A 16802-nucleotide genomic window follows, 5' to 3' on the forward strand; every position below is an offset into this window, starting at 1 on the left:
GCATGTTAGCCGCTAATTTATTGACCAAAGTTTCTAGAGAATTACCTGAATCTCGTGGCTGTTGTGGAACTCAATTCTGGTATAGTTGGTTGTATCGTGGGTTGGCCCCATAACTTAAGTTAGGGTGATCCCTCCATCCTAGGTTGTAGGTATTTGCGTAAGGGTTGTATCGCCTTTATGGTGGCCCAGGAAAATTTCCCATAGCATCTAAATGAGCCATAGTATCATGATTCAAGCTGGGACATGCATCAGTTGTATGTTCAAGAGTAGCACATATTTTGCATAACCGGGCTGTCTTTGCTTTTTCTGCAACAAGAGAATTCAAAATATTAGCAATTCTATCTACTTTATCTTCTAAGGTTAAATTACTTAGCTGATGAACCCTTCTAGAGGGTTCAGGATTGGCTCGAAATTACTGAAAATTTGCAGCTATTGTGGAGATTAAATCTCTTGTTTGTTGTGGAGTCATGTTGACTAACGCTCCTCCACTCGCGGTATCTACCATATTCATCTCCATGGGTTTCATGCCTTCATAAAAGTACTGGAGCAAAGACTGTTCTGTTATACCGTGTTGTGGGCAACTTGCACACAACTTTTTAAATCGCTCCCAATAGTCATACAGTCTCTGCATCTTTTTTCCTTATGCCCACGATTTCTCTTCTTAACTCGACTGCACGCGACGTTGGAAAAAACCTGTTGAGAAATAAACGAGACAGATCAGCCCAAGTCGTTACAGATCTAGAAGTTAAATAAAATAACCATTCCCTAGCAGAATCTGCTAAGGAAAAAGGGAAAGCGCATAGTTTAATTTGATCCTTAGTTACCCCTTGAGGTTTCATACTAAGGCAAACCATATGGAATTCTTTCAAATGCTTATGAGGATTTTCATTCTGTAACCCCCGAAAAGTTGGCAGTAGCTGGATCAAGCCTGACTTTAATTCAAAATCAGTATCCATAGTAGGATACGTAATGCATAGTGGCGGTTGTTCTGTCGGTGCTTCGGCCAGTTGCCGAATTGTCTAAGCCATAGGTTGAGGTGCTAAATTAGAGTTTACGTCAACCCTAGCGTTAAACACTTCTTCTGCGAAATCGACTTCTAATTTTTCGCCTTCAAAAGTTTGAGTAGGGTTTTCGTTAACCCTAGACTCTGCTTCATCGTCGATTCTGATTCCTGGTGGTGGATTACACTGACTGCTTTTTCTTTAGCTTTGTTTCCTTGCGATTAGCTCTTGCAGTCTTTTCAATCTCCAAATTAAACGCAAGAGTTCCTGGAGCAGATCTAGTTATAAAAAACAAAAAATAAGAATAGTACGTTACCGATCCCTGGCAACGGTGCCAAAATTTGATGCGTCGTTGAGAGTACCAAAAATATCCTATTCCTTGTAAAATAGTAAAAATAACAGTAGAAGGGAAGTAGGGTTGAATCATCAAGGACCAGATTGTACGAATGCTCGTTTCTTGAAATCCTAGAAAATTTCTTGGCCAAGAAAACTTGCGTTCCTGAAAAATAAAAAATAGAATCAAGAATCTGGAAAAATAAAAACAGAATTTAAAGTGAATTAAAATTGAAAAATTAAATAAATTACAGAAATTAAAATGAGGAATATAAAAATAGAGTTGGGAAAAGAGAAAGTTTCTTATGTGGCAAGATTCCAGCCTCCGGTTGTCTCGATTCGCCTTGGGTTCAATCATTGGCTCTTAAGTAACCCTTCTCGAGCAGGATAAGCCAGTTATAGTGGAAGAGGACACCTACGACCACCAGCTCCAAGGATTAGACTTACGATTTTTAGGGAACCTGACTCTAGCCAATAATCGCTTTTGTCGGACTATCTTCTGCTAGATCACCTCTTCCCAATGGCAAATACCACGCCGTTTTGTCTCTTGGATTTGTCGACCTCTGACGCAGAAAACCAACGAACTGACTGTGCAACCTTCCCAAAACATACAAAGCAGCCGTTCCTTGCACAAGTTGAAAAGATCACCTATTAAGGGACATGGACGGAAGCGTCAACCCCGTAATGCGGAGAAGTGATGAATACCTTATTGAGAATATCACCTATTAATTGTTTTCACTCTTAACATATATATGAAATGGTTTAGATTAAATATTTTTAAATATTAAAGCATTAATTGATTGTGTAAAATTTCATCATTTAACAAATCTCCAGTAAACCTTAAATCCTAAACCATTTAATATATATAAAGTTTATCTATTATCTCTTAAATAATTTAAACGGTAATCATAATTTTAATATATTAAAATTAATATTATCTCTTTTACAATTATATAAGAAATTATTTAATATATAAATTAAAAAATATTAATTAATCTAAACCCTAAATCCTTAATATCTATCCCTTAAACCTTAAATCATAAAACATAAACCCTAAACTCTTAACCCTTAACCCCTAACCCCTAACCCCAACCCTTAAACCATAAACCATAAACCATAATCTCTAAACCCATAATCCATAACCTTATAATAGTAACTCCTAAAGCTTAAACCCTAAACTATAATGATAATTAATTCAATATTTTAAAATTAATACTATCTCTTTTACGATTATATAAGAAATTATTTAATATATAAATTAAAAAAAATCAGTCATATACCCAAAAAACTTTAAAATTATTTTAAATAATAGTATTTTAATTTTTTCATTTTTAACAAATACTTTTCTATGTTTTTACTTTCAAATTTTTTCTACGTGTCATTATTTTTTTGAAGAATTTAAATATTCAATTAAAAATAAATTTTATTTTAATTAACATAAATAAACCAGTTAAATAATAAATAAAAAGATAAAATATTTTTTACGGCGTTTTTGATAAAGTGCCACTAAAGCTCAATTTATAGCGGCGTTTTTCAAAAAGCGCCGCTAATGGTTGACTTATAGCGGCGTTTTTTAAAAGCGTCGCTAATACCACTAAAGCTCAACATAAAACGACGACGTTGTGCTTAATTTTTTTGTGGCGTTTCACGAAAAGTGTCGCTAATCATCTACCTATAGCGGCGTTTTTTAAAAAGTGCAGCTAATGCTCGATCTATATCAGAGTTTTTTTAAAAGCGACGCTAATGCCACTAAAGCTCAACATAAAAAGATGACATTGTGCTTAATTTTTTTGCGGCATTTTTTAAAAAACGTCGCTAATGCTCAATCTATAGCGGCGTTTTTTATCCAAACGCCGCTAAAAACTTATTTTCTTGTAGTAAATTATTTGTTTAGTTTAATGTGTATTGTGATTTGTTATAATGTAATTTCATTTGTTTTTTATTTATTTGACAATTTTTATTGATTTATTGAAATGTTGATTAAATTTGTTTTTATATAATTTTTTTTAGGTTGTTTGAAAGAAACTAAATAGGTATGTCTCTATTTTATTTTTTGTTGTCTCTATTTTATTTTTTGTTGATCCGTATGTTTTTTTTTATGTTTAAATAGTTTATGTTTATTTTAATTATATTATTATTGTAAACTAATATAATTTTTTATGTAGGTAAAATATGGGAAATTATGATATATTTTTTATTATGTCTTTTGTTACTCATGTATTTATTGTATTTTTACTATGTTTTTTTGTTTCTCAAATTCCAAATTATTTATTGTGCTTTTTGCAAAAAAAAAACTAAACAAATTCTTTTTTTTTTATAATTGCAAATTTACAAGCAAATGAGTTCTTTGATTAATAATGATGATCACATAGCAAGTACTATTAATGATATGGTAATAAAATTATTATTTGTTACTCACGTCATTTACGGAATTAAATTAGATTATATTAACTATTTTGCTAATTTAATAATGTCAGGGCCCGTACGGCGCATTGAGGGGTCGTGTTAATAGTGTAGGTTATCTTCTAGATGAACGCCTAATGCCATACTTGGAGTTAGCCGGATTCAGATCAGCGGCATTGATCCAGACCTTTGATCTGTGATACGACTTAATATTCGCTTTGGTTGAGTGATGACGTCTAGAGACCCATATATTTCATTTGTTGTGTAAGGAGTGCACCATCACTCTACAGGATGTTACACTGTAGCTCGGGCTCCCCATCGACGAGAATGCAGTCACGGGCGTAAGTTCGATCTTTAGGCTGGTCGTCCTTTGCTATAACTTACTTGGACATTCACCCAGTAAAGGAAAATTTATGGATTTGAGGTTTTTATGGCTAAAGGCCAACTTCGAGCATTTACAGAGTACTGCCAGTGAATAAGAGGTGATGTACACCGTCCGAGCTTACATTATGCACATTATAGGGGGTGTACTCATGCCGGATGCAAACGGCAACAAGGTCCACTTGATGTACTTGCCCCTATTATCTGATTTGCATAATATTCGTTTATACAGTTTGGGGTCTATAGTGTTAGCTATGTTGTATCACGAACTTTTTCGGACGACAAATCCTTCTATAGTAGACATGGGTGGATACCTCATATTGCTGCAGTCTTGGGTGCTTTACCAGATGTCATTCTTGGCATCAATTAGTCATCAATTATATGTATTTCCACTCGTGAATATGTGATGAATTTATACTCATTATAACTTGTCTCTACCAGTTTGCATTCTTATAATCTTAGTGGAAGTTAGCCGTGATGTGCCGAATGCAATAAATGAATCTCCATGGCACACCAGAACACCTAATGGCATAAATTAATCCTTTCCCTCTATTGGTGATGATGCAAATGTTATTACTAATAACATACCTTCGCAGGTTCGTAAGGAAGAATTCTCATGATTTTATGTTTTTCTTATCTACGATGGCAAACGCTATCAGGGGCACGTTCTTGTTCTCGTATTAAGAAACCGCAAGAAGTAGGATCTATGTATATTTGCCATATAGCCAGGTCTCATCTACTTGCACAAACGGCTTGCAATGGGGAAATGCGCGCACGTATGGATCAAAAGTCCAAAACATCCGTTGGAAAAAATTTTTTCCCGGTTGTAGTTGGTCACCTAAACTGTAATAAGGTCGTGTCTGCAACTCAATGACAGTCCCCAGCACGTACTCTCACATAGTGGCTATCCATCCATATAGCTCATTATACGACCCATCGAAAAATCTCCGTACAATTGCTCTATTGCCATCTGTTTAGTTATCCATGCGTTCCAGTATGATACTCGATACTGGAATTGTGTCTGCATTTCAGCAATCAGTACCAAAACTTTAATGGTCGGCATGTCCTTCACCACTAGCATGATGCACGTACAGATAGTTTTGGAATCAAGTTTTTGATGATCTTTTGTCATACGTGTTGAAGTGTATGTGTGAGGTCTAAAGAATATTTGTATCTCCCACATTTGTGACTTCTGGATAAATACGGCTCGTACCCGCCAATTGCAACCTTCACCAACCTCCAACACTCCCCAATATATAATGTCGGTTTAGACATGGTGAATATGTAGTCCACTGATATATTTATCCTATACCGCTTAATGGAAAATACGCACTCTTCCTTACTTTCAAATCTTTGGCCCACGAACAGCTCCTTAGGATCAGAATCTATGACCAGCCAGTGAGCAACTAGTATTTTAAGGTACTCTGGAAACTCGGCTGCATACGACGCATTGGGGTCTATGAGCGACATGCGTGCCCTAGGATTATTGTGTATCACAATACGTCAAATCTGGTTTCCAACTAAAGACGCTTAACATTTCCATCGTCATTCATGCCTTCGTCGTCAATATTATCCCGGACCTTGTCCATATTAGGACCACTATCACTATCAACATCGTTATCAGAAGGATCACTATTATCGTATACATCATCACCAACCACATCAGTCTTGGATGCAGCATTAAGATCAATGTCGATCCCGCGTACAGTCGATTGACTATCAACATACAATATCAGAACCACCATACATGGCTCTTGAGCTCCATGTTCTTCACCTAATAGAGTGGGATTTTTAGTTGGCACCAAACCAGCTAACTCAGTAAATAACTGAATCGGTGCATTTTGATCGCTCCGATTCCCACAATAAAGAGTGACCATTGTCTCCACGTCTTCATTGTCTACAAGTTCCATTTCGATGAATTTTATGGGATCTGTCGAAACTGGAAACTTGTAGAAAAATTTAAATATCTTTCTCCCACAACGTATTACAATTTTTGCATTAATCATTTCCTTCATATCATCAAACGAGACATTTTTATTAAATCTCATTGTTATTTGTTAGTGAACATTCAAATATACATTCCACGGTTGTTGTCAAAATTACTCCATCGAAATAAACACATACGAAAAACTGATTATCCATCTTCAATACTAAATCTATTAAAAAATAAATAAAAATTCTCAAAACAATTTTGAACAAAAAAAATACTTACATAAAAAATGTAACAACCCGATTTTGGGCCTAGTCGGGATAGTGGTTTCGGAACCATTATTCTGAGGCTGAAGAAATTGTTTTTAATATTATTTTATGTGTGATAGCATGATTATACAAGTGCATGAAAATTTTGGTTAATTAATTTTAGCGATTGTGAGCTTAATTACAAAAAAGGACTAAATCGCATAAGGGGCAAAAGTTTTGTTTTGCTAGCCAAATGTGTTAAATAGCTAGAGAACCATAATTGGGGGTCTTTAAAGTACAAATAGGCCTTTAAATTAGTCAAAGTTGGTAATGGTTTGGTATTTGATGACAAAAGCAAATACTAATAAAATAAAACAAGTGGTCATTTCTCTTCTCCATTTCCTTTGTTTGCCGAAATATTGAAGGAGAAACCTCCATGGAAGCTTGAAATTTTCAGCCACTTGTAACCCTTACTAGTAAGTCATTTTGATGGCCATTTTTGTTGATTTTTATGTTTTTAGGACCCTTTTAGCATGAGCTAGCTAATGGGGGGATTATGTTGCAAAATGGTTGAAAGTCTAGGGTTTTTTCATGTGAATATTTATGTTATTTTCTGAATTTTTATGGAAGAAAATGAGTTATGGTTTTGTAATAAACAACTTTTGTGAAAGGATTTTCATGAAAACACCCAAAATGGACCATTTTGTAAAGATGGCAAAATGAGTGATAAGTATGAGTAATAATGAGAATTGTGGGCTTCTCTTATTATAAAAAGAATTCAGCTAGGCTTGGGTATTGAGTAAATTCGATAAAAATTGATTTATGAGCCTATGGGTAAAATAGTAAATTTGTGAAAGTATAGGGGCAAAATGGTCATTTTTTCAAAGCATAAATTATGAAATGTATTGGTTAATATGATGATTAAAATAGTGGATTTTATCATTATGGATCAAGAAAATTGAGATCCGAGCTTAAATCGGAAAGCACGAGGTTATGGGCTAAAATGGAATAATTGGCCGAAATTTTCATGTGAGGTAAGTTCGTGTGATAATAATAATGTAATGTTATAATTGAATATTAAATGCTTTATTGTTATTATTACATAAATTGTATGATTGATTATACGGATATTCTTGATGAAGATTCAACAAGAAAGTACATAAGTAAATAATGTGATGTTGTAGCAAATTTTAATGCTTTGATAATATGTACATTTAAATGTCTTATTACTATCATGAAAGTATGAAATGTATGATGGAAGAATAAATGACACTATGAGCAAGTGCGACAACATTGACTTAGACAAGAAATCTCGTTTGAACTTCAGGAATAGTATAGGATACACGAGATATGTCATGAGAAATAATGTGGTCTGAACTCATGAGTTGTGTCTGAGTTTATGAGACAAGTGATATATGTAATGTGGGTCCGGGTGCTGACTATATGATCAGACCTGCGAGTAACTTGCTGAGCGAGCATATCATGTTGATGCTTTGGGGTCTGGGTGCTGACCTTGTGTACAGACCCTTGAATAGCTCAAATGCGAGCATTACATAGTATGTGGTAGCTTTAGCTACATACTTTATGTGCTATAAGTTGGTTCTAGCTACGTATATGGCACTATGTGCAAGTTTCCGTGTATCCATTAGTATTCTTAGTGTTCAACAGGTAATTCAAGGAATGATTTGATGATGGCCCCAATGAGGTATGTCATTGGTGAGAACGAACTTGAGTTATGTTACGAATGAGTACAGGTATGTACAAAAACTCAATTGAATATGAAATCCACGAATGGTAAGTCCATGAGTATTGTGAAATGATTTGTTAATTTAGTGAATTATGATATATGTTTATAAATGCACAGATTTCTAATTTAAAAGAAGTGAAGGTGTGATGAACTTAATCATCATCATTTTTTGTACTAAAACTGTTTTGGACAGTAGCTGTAGTACAACTTTGAAAATTCACCAAAAATTGTGAAAATTGAATTTAGGGCTGAATAAAATATGAAATTAAAGCATATTGATCCTAGTTTCACATAGAAGAAACAGATGCAAGAACATGGATATCAGATTATGAGATATTTAAATTATTGTGAGAAAGAGCCAGAATGATTTTGAATTCCCCTGTTATGATTTGAGAAAATCATTGAAAGTTGTAAAAAAAATATTTATGGGTTATAATTTATATTCTTAGAATTCTTAATGAGTCTATTTCAAAAGAAATAGACGGGAATATCATCCGAGTTTCGTATTATGAGATAATTAATTTTTAGTGAAGAGGAGTCGGAACTGTCAGACAGCGAAAAATAGGTAATTTTAAAGAATAAAATATATTTATTGGCTGGACTAAAAATTCTAAAAATTTTATGGTAAGAAGATATATAAGTCTAGTTTTAGGGAAAATTAATAGATCTTAATTTGGAGTTCCTTAGCTCTAGATATAAATAAATTAGTAACTATGACTCGAGAAAATAACATAACCAAAAAATATATAAGTAAAAGTGTAATTATAGTTTTATTACCTTGAAAAACATGTTGGAATATTTCTTATTATTTTCATATGGACTTACTAAGCATAAAACTTACTCCCTCCTTTTCATTTCTTTAGTGTTGTCAGGTAGGCTCGGGGTTGGAAATCGTTGGAGGTAGCATCACACTATCAAGCTATTACCGTTGGGGTATTGATAAACCTTAAGTGTATTTGAGTGAGTGGCATGTATAAGGACTTATTTATTATGATATGCATTCTTCTGATTTGGCCAAGATTTTGGCTTAAATTGATTCGTTGTGTTTAGCCATGAGACGTGGCTTATTTAAGTGATGGCTTGTAAGCCTATTTATCCAAGCTATGTATTGATGCCTTGCGATGTGGTCATGTGATTATATTTGTTTAATGTGAATGGTTAGTGTTACGGTATGTATGCTTTATGAATGTCTTATGACCAAACGAAGTGGTCATAATCAGAGAATAAAAGTGTGATATGGCAATAAGTCAATAATACTGGAAAATGAAATTGGTGTGGAATGACTTAGGCAAGCATGTCGTTTGTGAATGTGAAATATTGTCAAGCATAGTATAAATGTATAAGTGATAATCAAAATGACATGTTCAATTGATTGTAAATTGGTATGTTTAGACATGGTATAAAATGAGTAAGCAAAACATATGTATGATGACATATGAATATTACAATTGAGTCTTAATGGAGGATGTTTAATTATCTACTTGATGCTACATTATATGTGTCTATAATGTATTTAAGTATGTGAGGTATTAATGGTAACAAAAGGCTTGGAAAAATAGCCTAAGTGTTGGCCATACGGGCAAAGACACGGCCATGTGTCTCAGCCGTGTAGAGGACATGGCCTAGCACACGGGCGTGTGGTCTGGCCGTATGGTTCAAATTATTTGTTAAAGTTACAAACAGAGAGTTACACGAGCTGAGGACATGATCGTGTCCCAAGCCACGCGGGCGTGTGTGACGACACGGTCCAACCCACACAGGCGTGTGACTCTCCAAAGCAAGAAAATTTGTTAAGTTGTCCAAAGTTTATTGAAGGTTCCCAGTTTAGTCCCGAACCACCCCGATGTATGTTTTAGGCCTCGAAGGCCCGTATAAGAGACGATATGCATGTGTTTGAAAAGTTTTAATTTGGACGAAATTTTGTGGCCCGGTTTTGTATGTTTGTGAATGTTTAAGTCCGGTAACGCCTCGAACCCTATCCCAGCGTCGGATATGGGTAAGGGGTGTTACAAAAAATTTAATGAATAAAAAAAGAATAAAATTATAACAATATGCAAAATTTTTCATTCATAAGCTTAGACTTTTTCAGTTCTCATTTCGTACATGTACAACCATAATTACTCTTTTTTTTTCAAATTCTCTACTCTCTAACATTTAACCACTTAAACTCATTTCTACGTTTTCTTCCATCTTCGATTCTGTATCTTCTTCTGGGAAATTCTTTTATATTAAATTCTGAATTCTCTTCAAATTCATCTTCTACAGTCCAATTTGGAAATTCCTCAAGATCTTCTTCCTCTTCAACTTTATAACGGGTATTGAATTTATAAATTCTCTTGATAATTTCCTAACAACTAATTTATCCATCCATGACATGTCAAAAACATTTTGCTTCCTAGTCAATTTTCGCGAACCTAAATTTTATCTTACTATTTTCCTTGCTACATAAAAGATTATAAACTTCACGAAGTGTATAACTATATTCCAATAGGTTCGTGGTACCAATGTCTTCCAAAGTTGGTCTAAAATAATTTGATGCTCTCGTTCTATTAATGCCTCTCTAAGGGTCAAATATTGCACTTTATTCTTTCTAATCAGTTCATGACCCTTACGTAACACTTCTTGCATCTTTTGATTTACGGTAATAAGGTGTTAAACGATGTCTTCTTTTGGGTTCATTCTGTAATCTTGCAATTCTCTCATCATCTTATCAACTTTCTCTCTTTGTGCTAAAGTTGTTATCTCATCAGATAATATCATATTTATTACCATTTCTACCAATATCTGTGACAAAAAATAATTTTTTTCTTGATTTTTAGTTTTTATCTATTTTCCTTTGGTGTCATCACTAACTAATAATTAATTTATAATAGTTACTAACAAAATAACTTTCAAATAAATTAAAAAAATAAAAATTACATTCATAACCTAACAAATCATAATAAACTCTAAACAAGCAATTAACCTAATCACAAAACTTACTAACAAAATTAATAAAAATTTACATTCATAACCTAACAAATCACAATAAACATTAAACTAAACAAATAATTTATAATAGTAACTAATAAAATAATTTTAAAATAAATTAAAAACATAAAAATAACCATAAACAAACTACACAATACTAACAAAATAATTTATCCTCATCATAATCTATTCTATTTAAAAAATAAAAATAAAAATACTTTATCCTTCCTTCTCTTCTGCTATTTTATTTTTAATCCTCATTCTCTTCTTTACTGGGACCATTAAATAGGGCCCTAAAAATTAGACCACTGGTGCTGCCTATCAGATAGACATTATCTCCTTGTACTAATTTTATATTTGTACACGGGCGCATACTAAATTCAAAAATTTTCTACAAGTTGGCCGCTTATGTAAATGGTAATACTAATAAAATAATATTTTAAAAAAAATAAAAGATAAATTTTATTAAAAAAATGATAGTGCTGCCTATAAGAAAGGCACCGCTCCAAATATACCATTTTGATATTTAATCATATTGACATACTGATTTGGTATTAATTTTTTTTTAATAATATTCACGTGAAAAAGCCTAAAAATCACGATGAAAACCCAGTTCAATGCAGATTGAAGTAATCAGACCAAAAAGGCCTACAATAAATCCAAAATAGATTTTCAGAGAAATAAAAGCCTAGTCCAAAAATTTTAGAAAGAAACCCACAACGTAGATAAAGGCAAATAGATAAATGTTAGAGGAAAAAATCTACTAGTAGCACCTGCCTTGCTTCCAAGTTCGCAACCCAGGGCCTTACTTTGGCTGCAGCCACACCGTTCCTCCCTTCTTCGGCCACCGGAAACCGACAACTCTCGTCTCCTTCTAAAGCTCTGAGTCGGTTACTCTTCCTTTCCTGGTAATTTTTGTTTCACTGTTTGTTAATTCTTCGGATATTGGAGTAAGATCTTTACTGAAAGTGGGAAAACAAATTGATATTGCAGTAAGAGAATTAATGAATTGTGAAATTTGGGTGATTATCTAATTTTCAGAATCCTTAATTCGAGAAAAGTATCTTCTTTAGCTTCTACTTCTTCTCCTTGGGTCTACTTTACCTTTATCTTTGATATTGGAGTCTGGGTACTGAAATGCGCCTAATTGCCATTTTAGCGTTTTAGCTTCTGAGCATCACCTTATTCTAGCTCTGAAAGTACAGATTTTGTTTAATTTTTTTCTAGTAAAAATGCTTCCTTTATAGAGTTCTCATTATATAAGGTCATTTTCTTCTAAACATCTAAAAGACCTTTTCCGGAAATGATTGCTTCTTACAACCTTTAATTCATTTGGTCTGCGGTTTTTTTGTAGAATATTTAATATCCTGAGAACTGTGAGATTATGAAGATCAGAAGCTGTGTTGGCATTACAAAACCAAGTCTTCTGCTTGTACATTCTGAGTTACCCGCACTTACCTTCCATAAAACCAAGTTAACATGGACATCAACCCTTAGATTCCCAAGTAACTATGAGAGGACTTCTGGATCGGTTACTAGGTTTCATTGCAATGTTGCTGGTAGAACTGGTGCTTCTACATCTGTGAGTTCATCTTCATCGAAGTCAAATACTGTTCATTTGAGCCGGAAACAAGTCAAACCCTCATCCTTGTATAGTCGTCCTAGTTTGTCGAACATGAAGAAAGAGAGGATAGCAAATCGCGCTAAGGTTTATGAGTTTTTGAGGGTACTTGGTATTATTCCTGATGAGCTAGATGGGTTAGAACTTCCTGTAACTGTTGAGGTTATGCAGGAACGGATTGATTTTCTTCATAATTTGGGGCTTACTATTGAAGACATCGACAATTATCCACTGGTCCTCGGTTGTAGTGTGAAAAAGAACATGATTCCCGTGCTTGATTATTTGGGGAAATTGGGTGTTAGAAAATCCACTTTCACTGAGTTTTTGAGAAGATATCCACAAGTTCTCCATGCAAGTGTTGTGGTTGACCTTGCCCCAGTTGTAAAGTATCTTCAAGGGTTGGATATTAAGCCTAATGATATTCCTCGGGTCCTTGAGAAATATCCAGAAGTACTGGGATTCAAGCTTGAGGGGACAATGAGCACATCAGTGGCTTATTTAGTCGGCATTGGAGTGTCAAGAAGGGAAGTTGGAGGGGTCTTAACCAAATACCCTGAGATTCTTGGGATGCGAGTGGGCCGTGTGATAAAGCCATTTGTGGAGTATCTTGAAGGTTTGGGTATTCCTAGGTTAGCTATAGCTAGATTGATAGAGAAGCGACCTCACATCCTTGGGTTTGGATTGGAGGAGAGGGTCAAACCAAATCTTGCATCCCTTCTAGAGTTCAATGTCAGAAAAGCATCTCTTCCATCTATAGTAGCACAATATCCTGAAATTATAGGAATTGATCTAAAGCCGAAGCTTCTTGGTCAAAGGAGTTTGATTCAATCAATTATTGATTTGGAACCTGAGGATTTTGGGACCGTTGTGGAGAAAATGCCTCAGATTGTGAGCCTTAGCAACACTTCTATGGTGAAACATGCAGATTTCCTAAAGGGTTGTGGATTTTCCTTGCAACAGGTGAGGTCCATGGTTGTGGAATGTCCCCAGATCCTTGCTTTGAATCTTGACATCATGAAACTTAGCTTTGATTACTTTCAAATGGAGATGCAGAGGCCTCTTGATGATTTGGTTGCTTTCCCAGCATTCTTTACTTATGGTCTTGAATCTACTATAAAGCCTAGAGACAAGATTGTAGCGAAGAAAGGTTTTAAATGTTCTCTTTCATGGCTTCTTAACTGCTCTGATGAGAAGTTTAAGGATCGGTTGAACTATGACACAATTGAGATGGAGGAAATGGAGACAATGCCTTCATTTGACATGAATTCACTGATGGAACCGAGGAGTGACGAGTCTGATTCTGACTATGAGGAGGATAGTGACGACGAGTATGCATAAATCCATTAGAAAATGCTTGGCTTTTTTCAGATAAGATGATTTTATGTAGGGAGCACGATCCAAATATAGAAAGGTAAACTTTTCTGTTAAGTTGAAACGCATTGATGAACCATCTTTGCAATTCTTAAATGAACATCACAGACCGTCTTAATCAAGTTGCCTCATATTTTACGTAGCCATACATAACATGTGTCATGGTTTCTGTAGGTCCCAGTATTTGTATTAGGAGAATTTGACAATTTCCATACCATTTATTTAATCACATAAACATTCGTGTACATTCTGCTAGTCTAAGAACGTTGTTGCTGACTTTCCCCAATTCATCATCAAGGTTGAATCTCTTAAATCCTTTGCAGCAAATAATATCTCTAGGTGTTGGCTGTATTATGGTGTGCATCACTGCCATAGTTGCATTTTCTCCTCCCCCTTCTATCTTTCTTATAATGTGTTCCTTTTATTCCGAGTGTTAAGTTTATCATTAGCTTTATATGTGCATTACTACCACTTACAAGAATCCACCATCATTTTTCAGCCATACCCTTACTGGAGACTGATGTTCTGTCTGCTGTAATGCATCGCTCATCCGGGCATCAGAGTTTTGTATCTGATTTTTTAGTAGATCTAGATACCTATAAGTAGAGGCTATACGTAGGCACCATAGTTTTAATGCATGATGTTTCAATTCTCCAATATGTTCCCAATTATTTTCATTTTGAGTTGTGATTTTTACCACAGAAGGAAATCAAGGTTTTTGTATTTTAGAGGTCAACTTCAGCAGTCAAATACGAAACATCTTGCAAGTTGTAGCTACTGGCTTAAATTATATTAAAACCATTTTTAGCAGAAATGATGTTCATTTCATCCTTTTCTTCTGATGCTTTTCATGAATCCTTTACAAGGAATGCTTGGTAAAAGGTAATTCTTTATTCGATGAATTAACTGGGTTTAACAAGTTGTCCAACATTAATACCTCGGTGTAGGTTCGGGATAACCAGTGGCCGGTTAATAATTGAGTCCATGAAACTCATTGCAGACTATTAGTTTTGGCTCATGGTAAAAGGTCCTCCCTATTTGTTTGATGCTGAGTAGAGAACTAGCTGCCCTAAAACGACATATAATGTTCTCCTATGAAGTTTATTCAAATACAAGCTAAAAATACACCATGATAATGTCAGGGATTCATCGATTTACATGACAGATAAAACATGTGTGGAAATTCAGAAACTTCAATCGTTAGATTCTCCAAAAGGACTTCTGAGTGTGCACATATATATCCTGGGAAACAACTAGATTCCAAGAATATCGATTAATTGATGTCGGTTTGTAATTACATTTCTCAAGTGATATTCATCCATGTCTTGCCTCATTAATCATGTATATAATCTTCATCCTGGTTGCGAGTTGCTGCAGTGTCTCACATCCATCATGAGTATAATAGCACCGTTGATCCAAAGGTCACAGTGCACGTAGTTCCTACTCTATTTTCTGTAGCCATCCAAGCTGAAGGAAGCAACAAATATATATTCAATAAGCAAAATGCTCAGAGAAAGAAACAACAATGATAGCAGTAAATAAAGGAGATGATGAAAGGGTAAAGTAAGTACCTTCCAGGCATACATGGCAAAGAAGGCTACGATGTCTGCAGACCAGACAACTGCAAAAGACTTCCAAAAGAAAGGGATTATAACATTGAGCAAAGGGACGATGAGGAAAAGATAATTAAGAGCTTCTTTTTCGTTCTTCGAACAGTCTCGAGCTCGAAGCGAAGGGATTGCTGCAAAGAAATAGGCATTAGTAAGTTAACTCTGTTGCTTGTAGAACATGCAATAACTGCAATTTGACACTTTTGAACCAGCAATAATGTTTGATAAAAGGTTCAAGACCCAGATAAGGTATTAACTCACTGAACATCCAAATGGACCACATCCCCATCAATCTCCAAATATCAGGTTCATTAGATGGAAATAAGAGATTGAAAGACAAAGCTCCACCTAACAGCAATGAGACATAGCCTTGAACTTCGAAAACAGTATACAAGGTAGTTCCAGGCACAGCAGGGTTTTTAGTAGCAGTAGAAGCCCTTGGTGCAAAGGTTGCAGCAGTTTTCTGAACCACCTGTTGTCATATCACAAATAAAAAACATCCTCAAAATCAGTCCAAAACTTCAAAAAACCAGACAATAAAGCATCTAAAAGAAAAAAAAATTGAACCTTTTTGAGGTCCTTGTCAAGGGGTGTAGTGGAAGTAGCACTGGATATGCTTTTGCTTTCTTTTCTGGGTTCAGATTCTAAATTTTCTTCTTTGGGTTCTTCCTCAACTGTTCCTGTCTGAGCATCGACTTCATTTGTCGCATTAACATGTATTTGCAAGGCTTTTCTGCAACTGAGAAACTTGGGGTAGTTGTGTTTTAAGTTGAAAGAAGGTGGTAAAGGGAGCTTTGAAACGCCATAGTTGCAGAGAGGCGTTGACATCAACGAGTACATGTTGAATGTTCAAAACCCTCTCAATGTATTCTCATTGGAATCCAGAAATTCTTCAAGTTGGAACCCAAAAATAAAAATAAAAAATAAAATGAGAGCATGGGATTGGGAGGGAAAGAGATAAGGAACACGAGGCTGATCTTTGCTGTTAAAACCGGTTCGATTCTCAAGCTTTTAAACGACCCAGTTCCCTCTCGGTCTACCCAAACCCGGACCGACCCTAGTTCATTTCCTGTTTAACCCGCAACACTATCTTATACCATAATAGCGTCATATCAATAGCAATTCCTCAGCTTTTGGTAAAAATCCTATCCAGTACCTCTCAATTTCAATATTTTGCAAATTGATCC

The 16802-nt window shown here is 34.9% G+C and overlaps 2 protein-coding genes across 3 annotated transcripts; one reads left to right on the forward strand and one right to left on the reverse strand.

Moving 5' to 3' along the window:
• The first annotated feature begins 11641 nt into the window (after positions 1 to 11641).
• LOC107949027 (transcription termination factor MTERF4, chloroplastic) lies at positions 11642 to 14819 on the forward strand. Of its 2 annotated transcripts, XR_001697618.2 has the most exons (3): positions 11715 to 11921; positions 12368 to 14045; positions 14505 to 14819. XR_001697618.2 is itself a non-coding variant. In XM_016883731.2 (2 exons), the coding sequence occupies exon 2, from the start codon at positions 12398 to 12400 to the stop codon at positions 13970 to 13972; it is 1575 nt and encodes a 524-aa protein (XP_016739220.1). In that variant the 5' UTR covers positions 11642 to 11921; positions 12368 to 12397; the 3' UTR covers positions 13973 to 14250. The 2 variants fall into 2 exon arrangements, 1 of the variants encoding a protein (XP_016739220.1); XM_016883731.2 differs by lacking the exon at positions 14505 to 14819 and having other exon boundaries at positions 11642 to 11921; positions 12368 to 14250.
• A 268-nt stretch (positions 14820 to 15087) lies between these two features.
• On the reverse strand, positions 15088 to 16695 carry LOC107949037 (protein RESISTANCE TO PHYTOPHTHORA 1, chloroplastic). Its single transcript, XM_016883749.2, has 4 exons — positions 16183 to 16695; positions 15877 to 16087; positions 15577 to 15746; positions 15088 to 15472 (listed from the first exon to the last, which is right to left on the reverse strand). Exons 1-4 carry the CDS (start codon positions 16453 to 16455, stop codon positions 15446 to 15448), a joined length of 681 nt encoding a protein of 226 aa, XP_016739238.1. The 5' UTR covers positions 16456 to 16695; the 3' UTR covers positions 15088 to 15445.
• Positions 16696 to 16802: the final 107 nt, after the last annotated feature.

The sequence above is a fragment of the Gossypium hirsutum genome, chromosome A08 (genome assembly GCF_007990345.1).
Source record: "Gossypium hirsutum isolate 1008001.06 chromosome A08, Gossypium_hirsutum_v2.1, whole genome shotgun sequence".
NCBI lineage: Eukaryota > Viridiplantae > Streptophyta > Magnoliopsida > Malvales > Malvaceae > Gossypium > Gossypium hirsutum.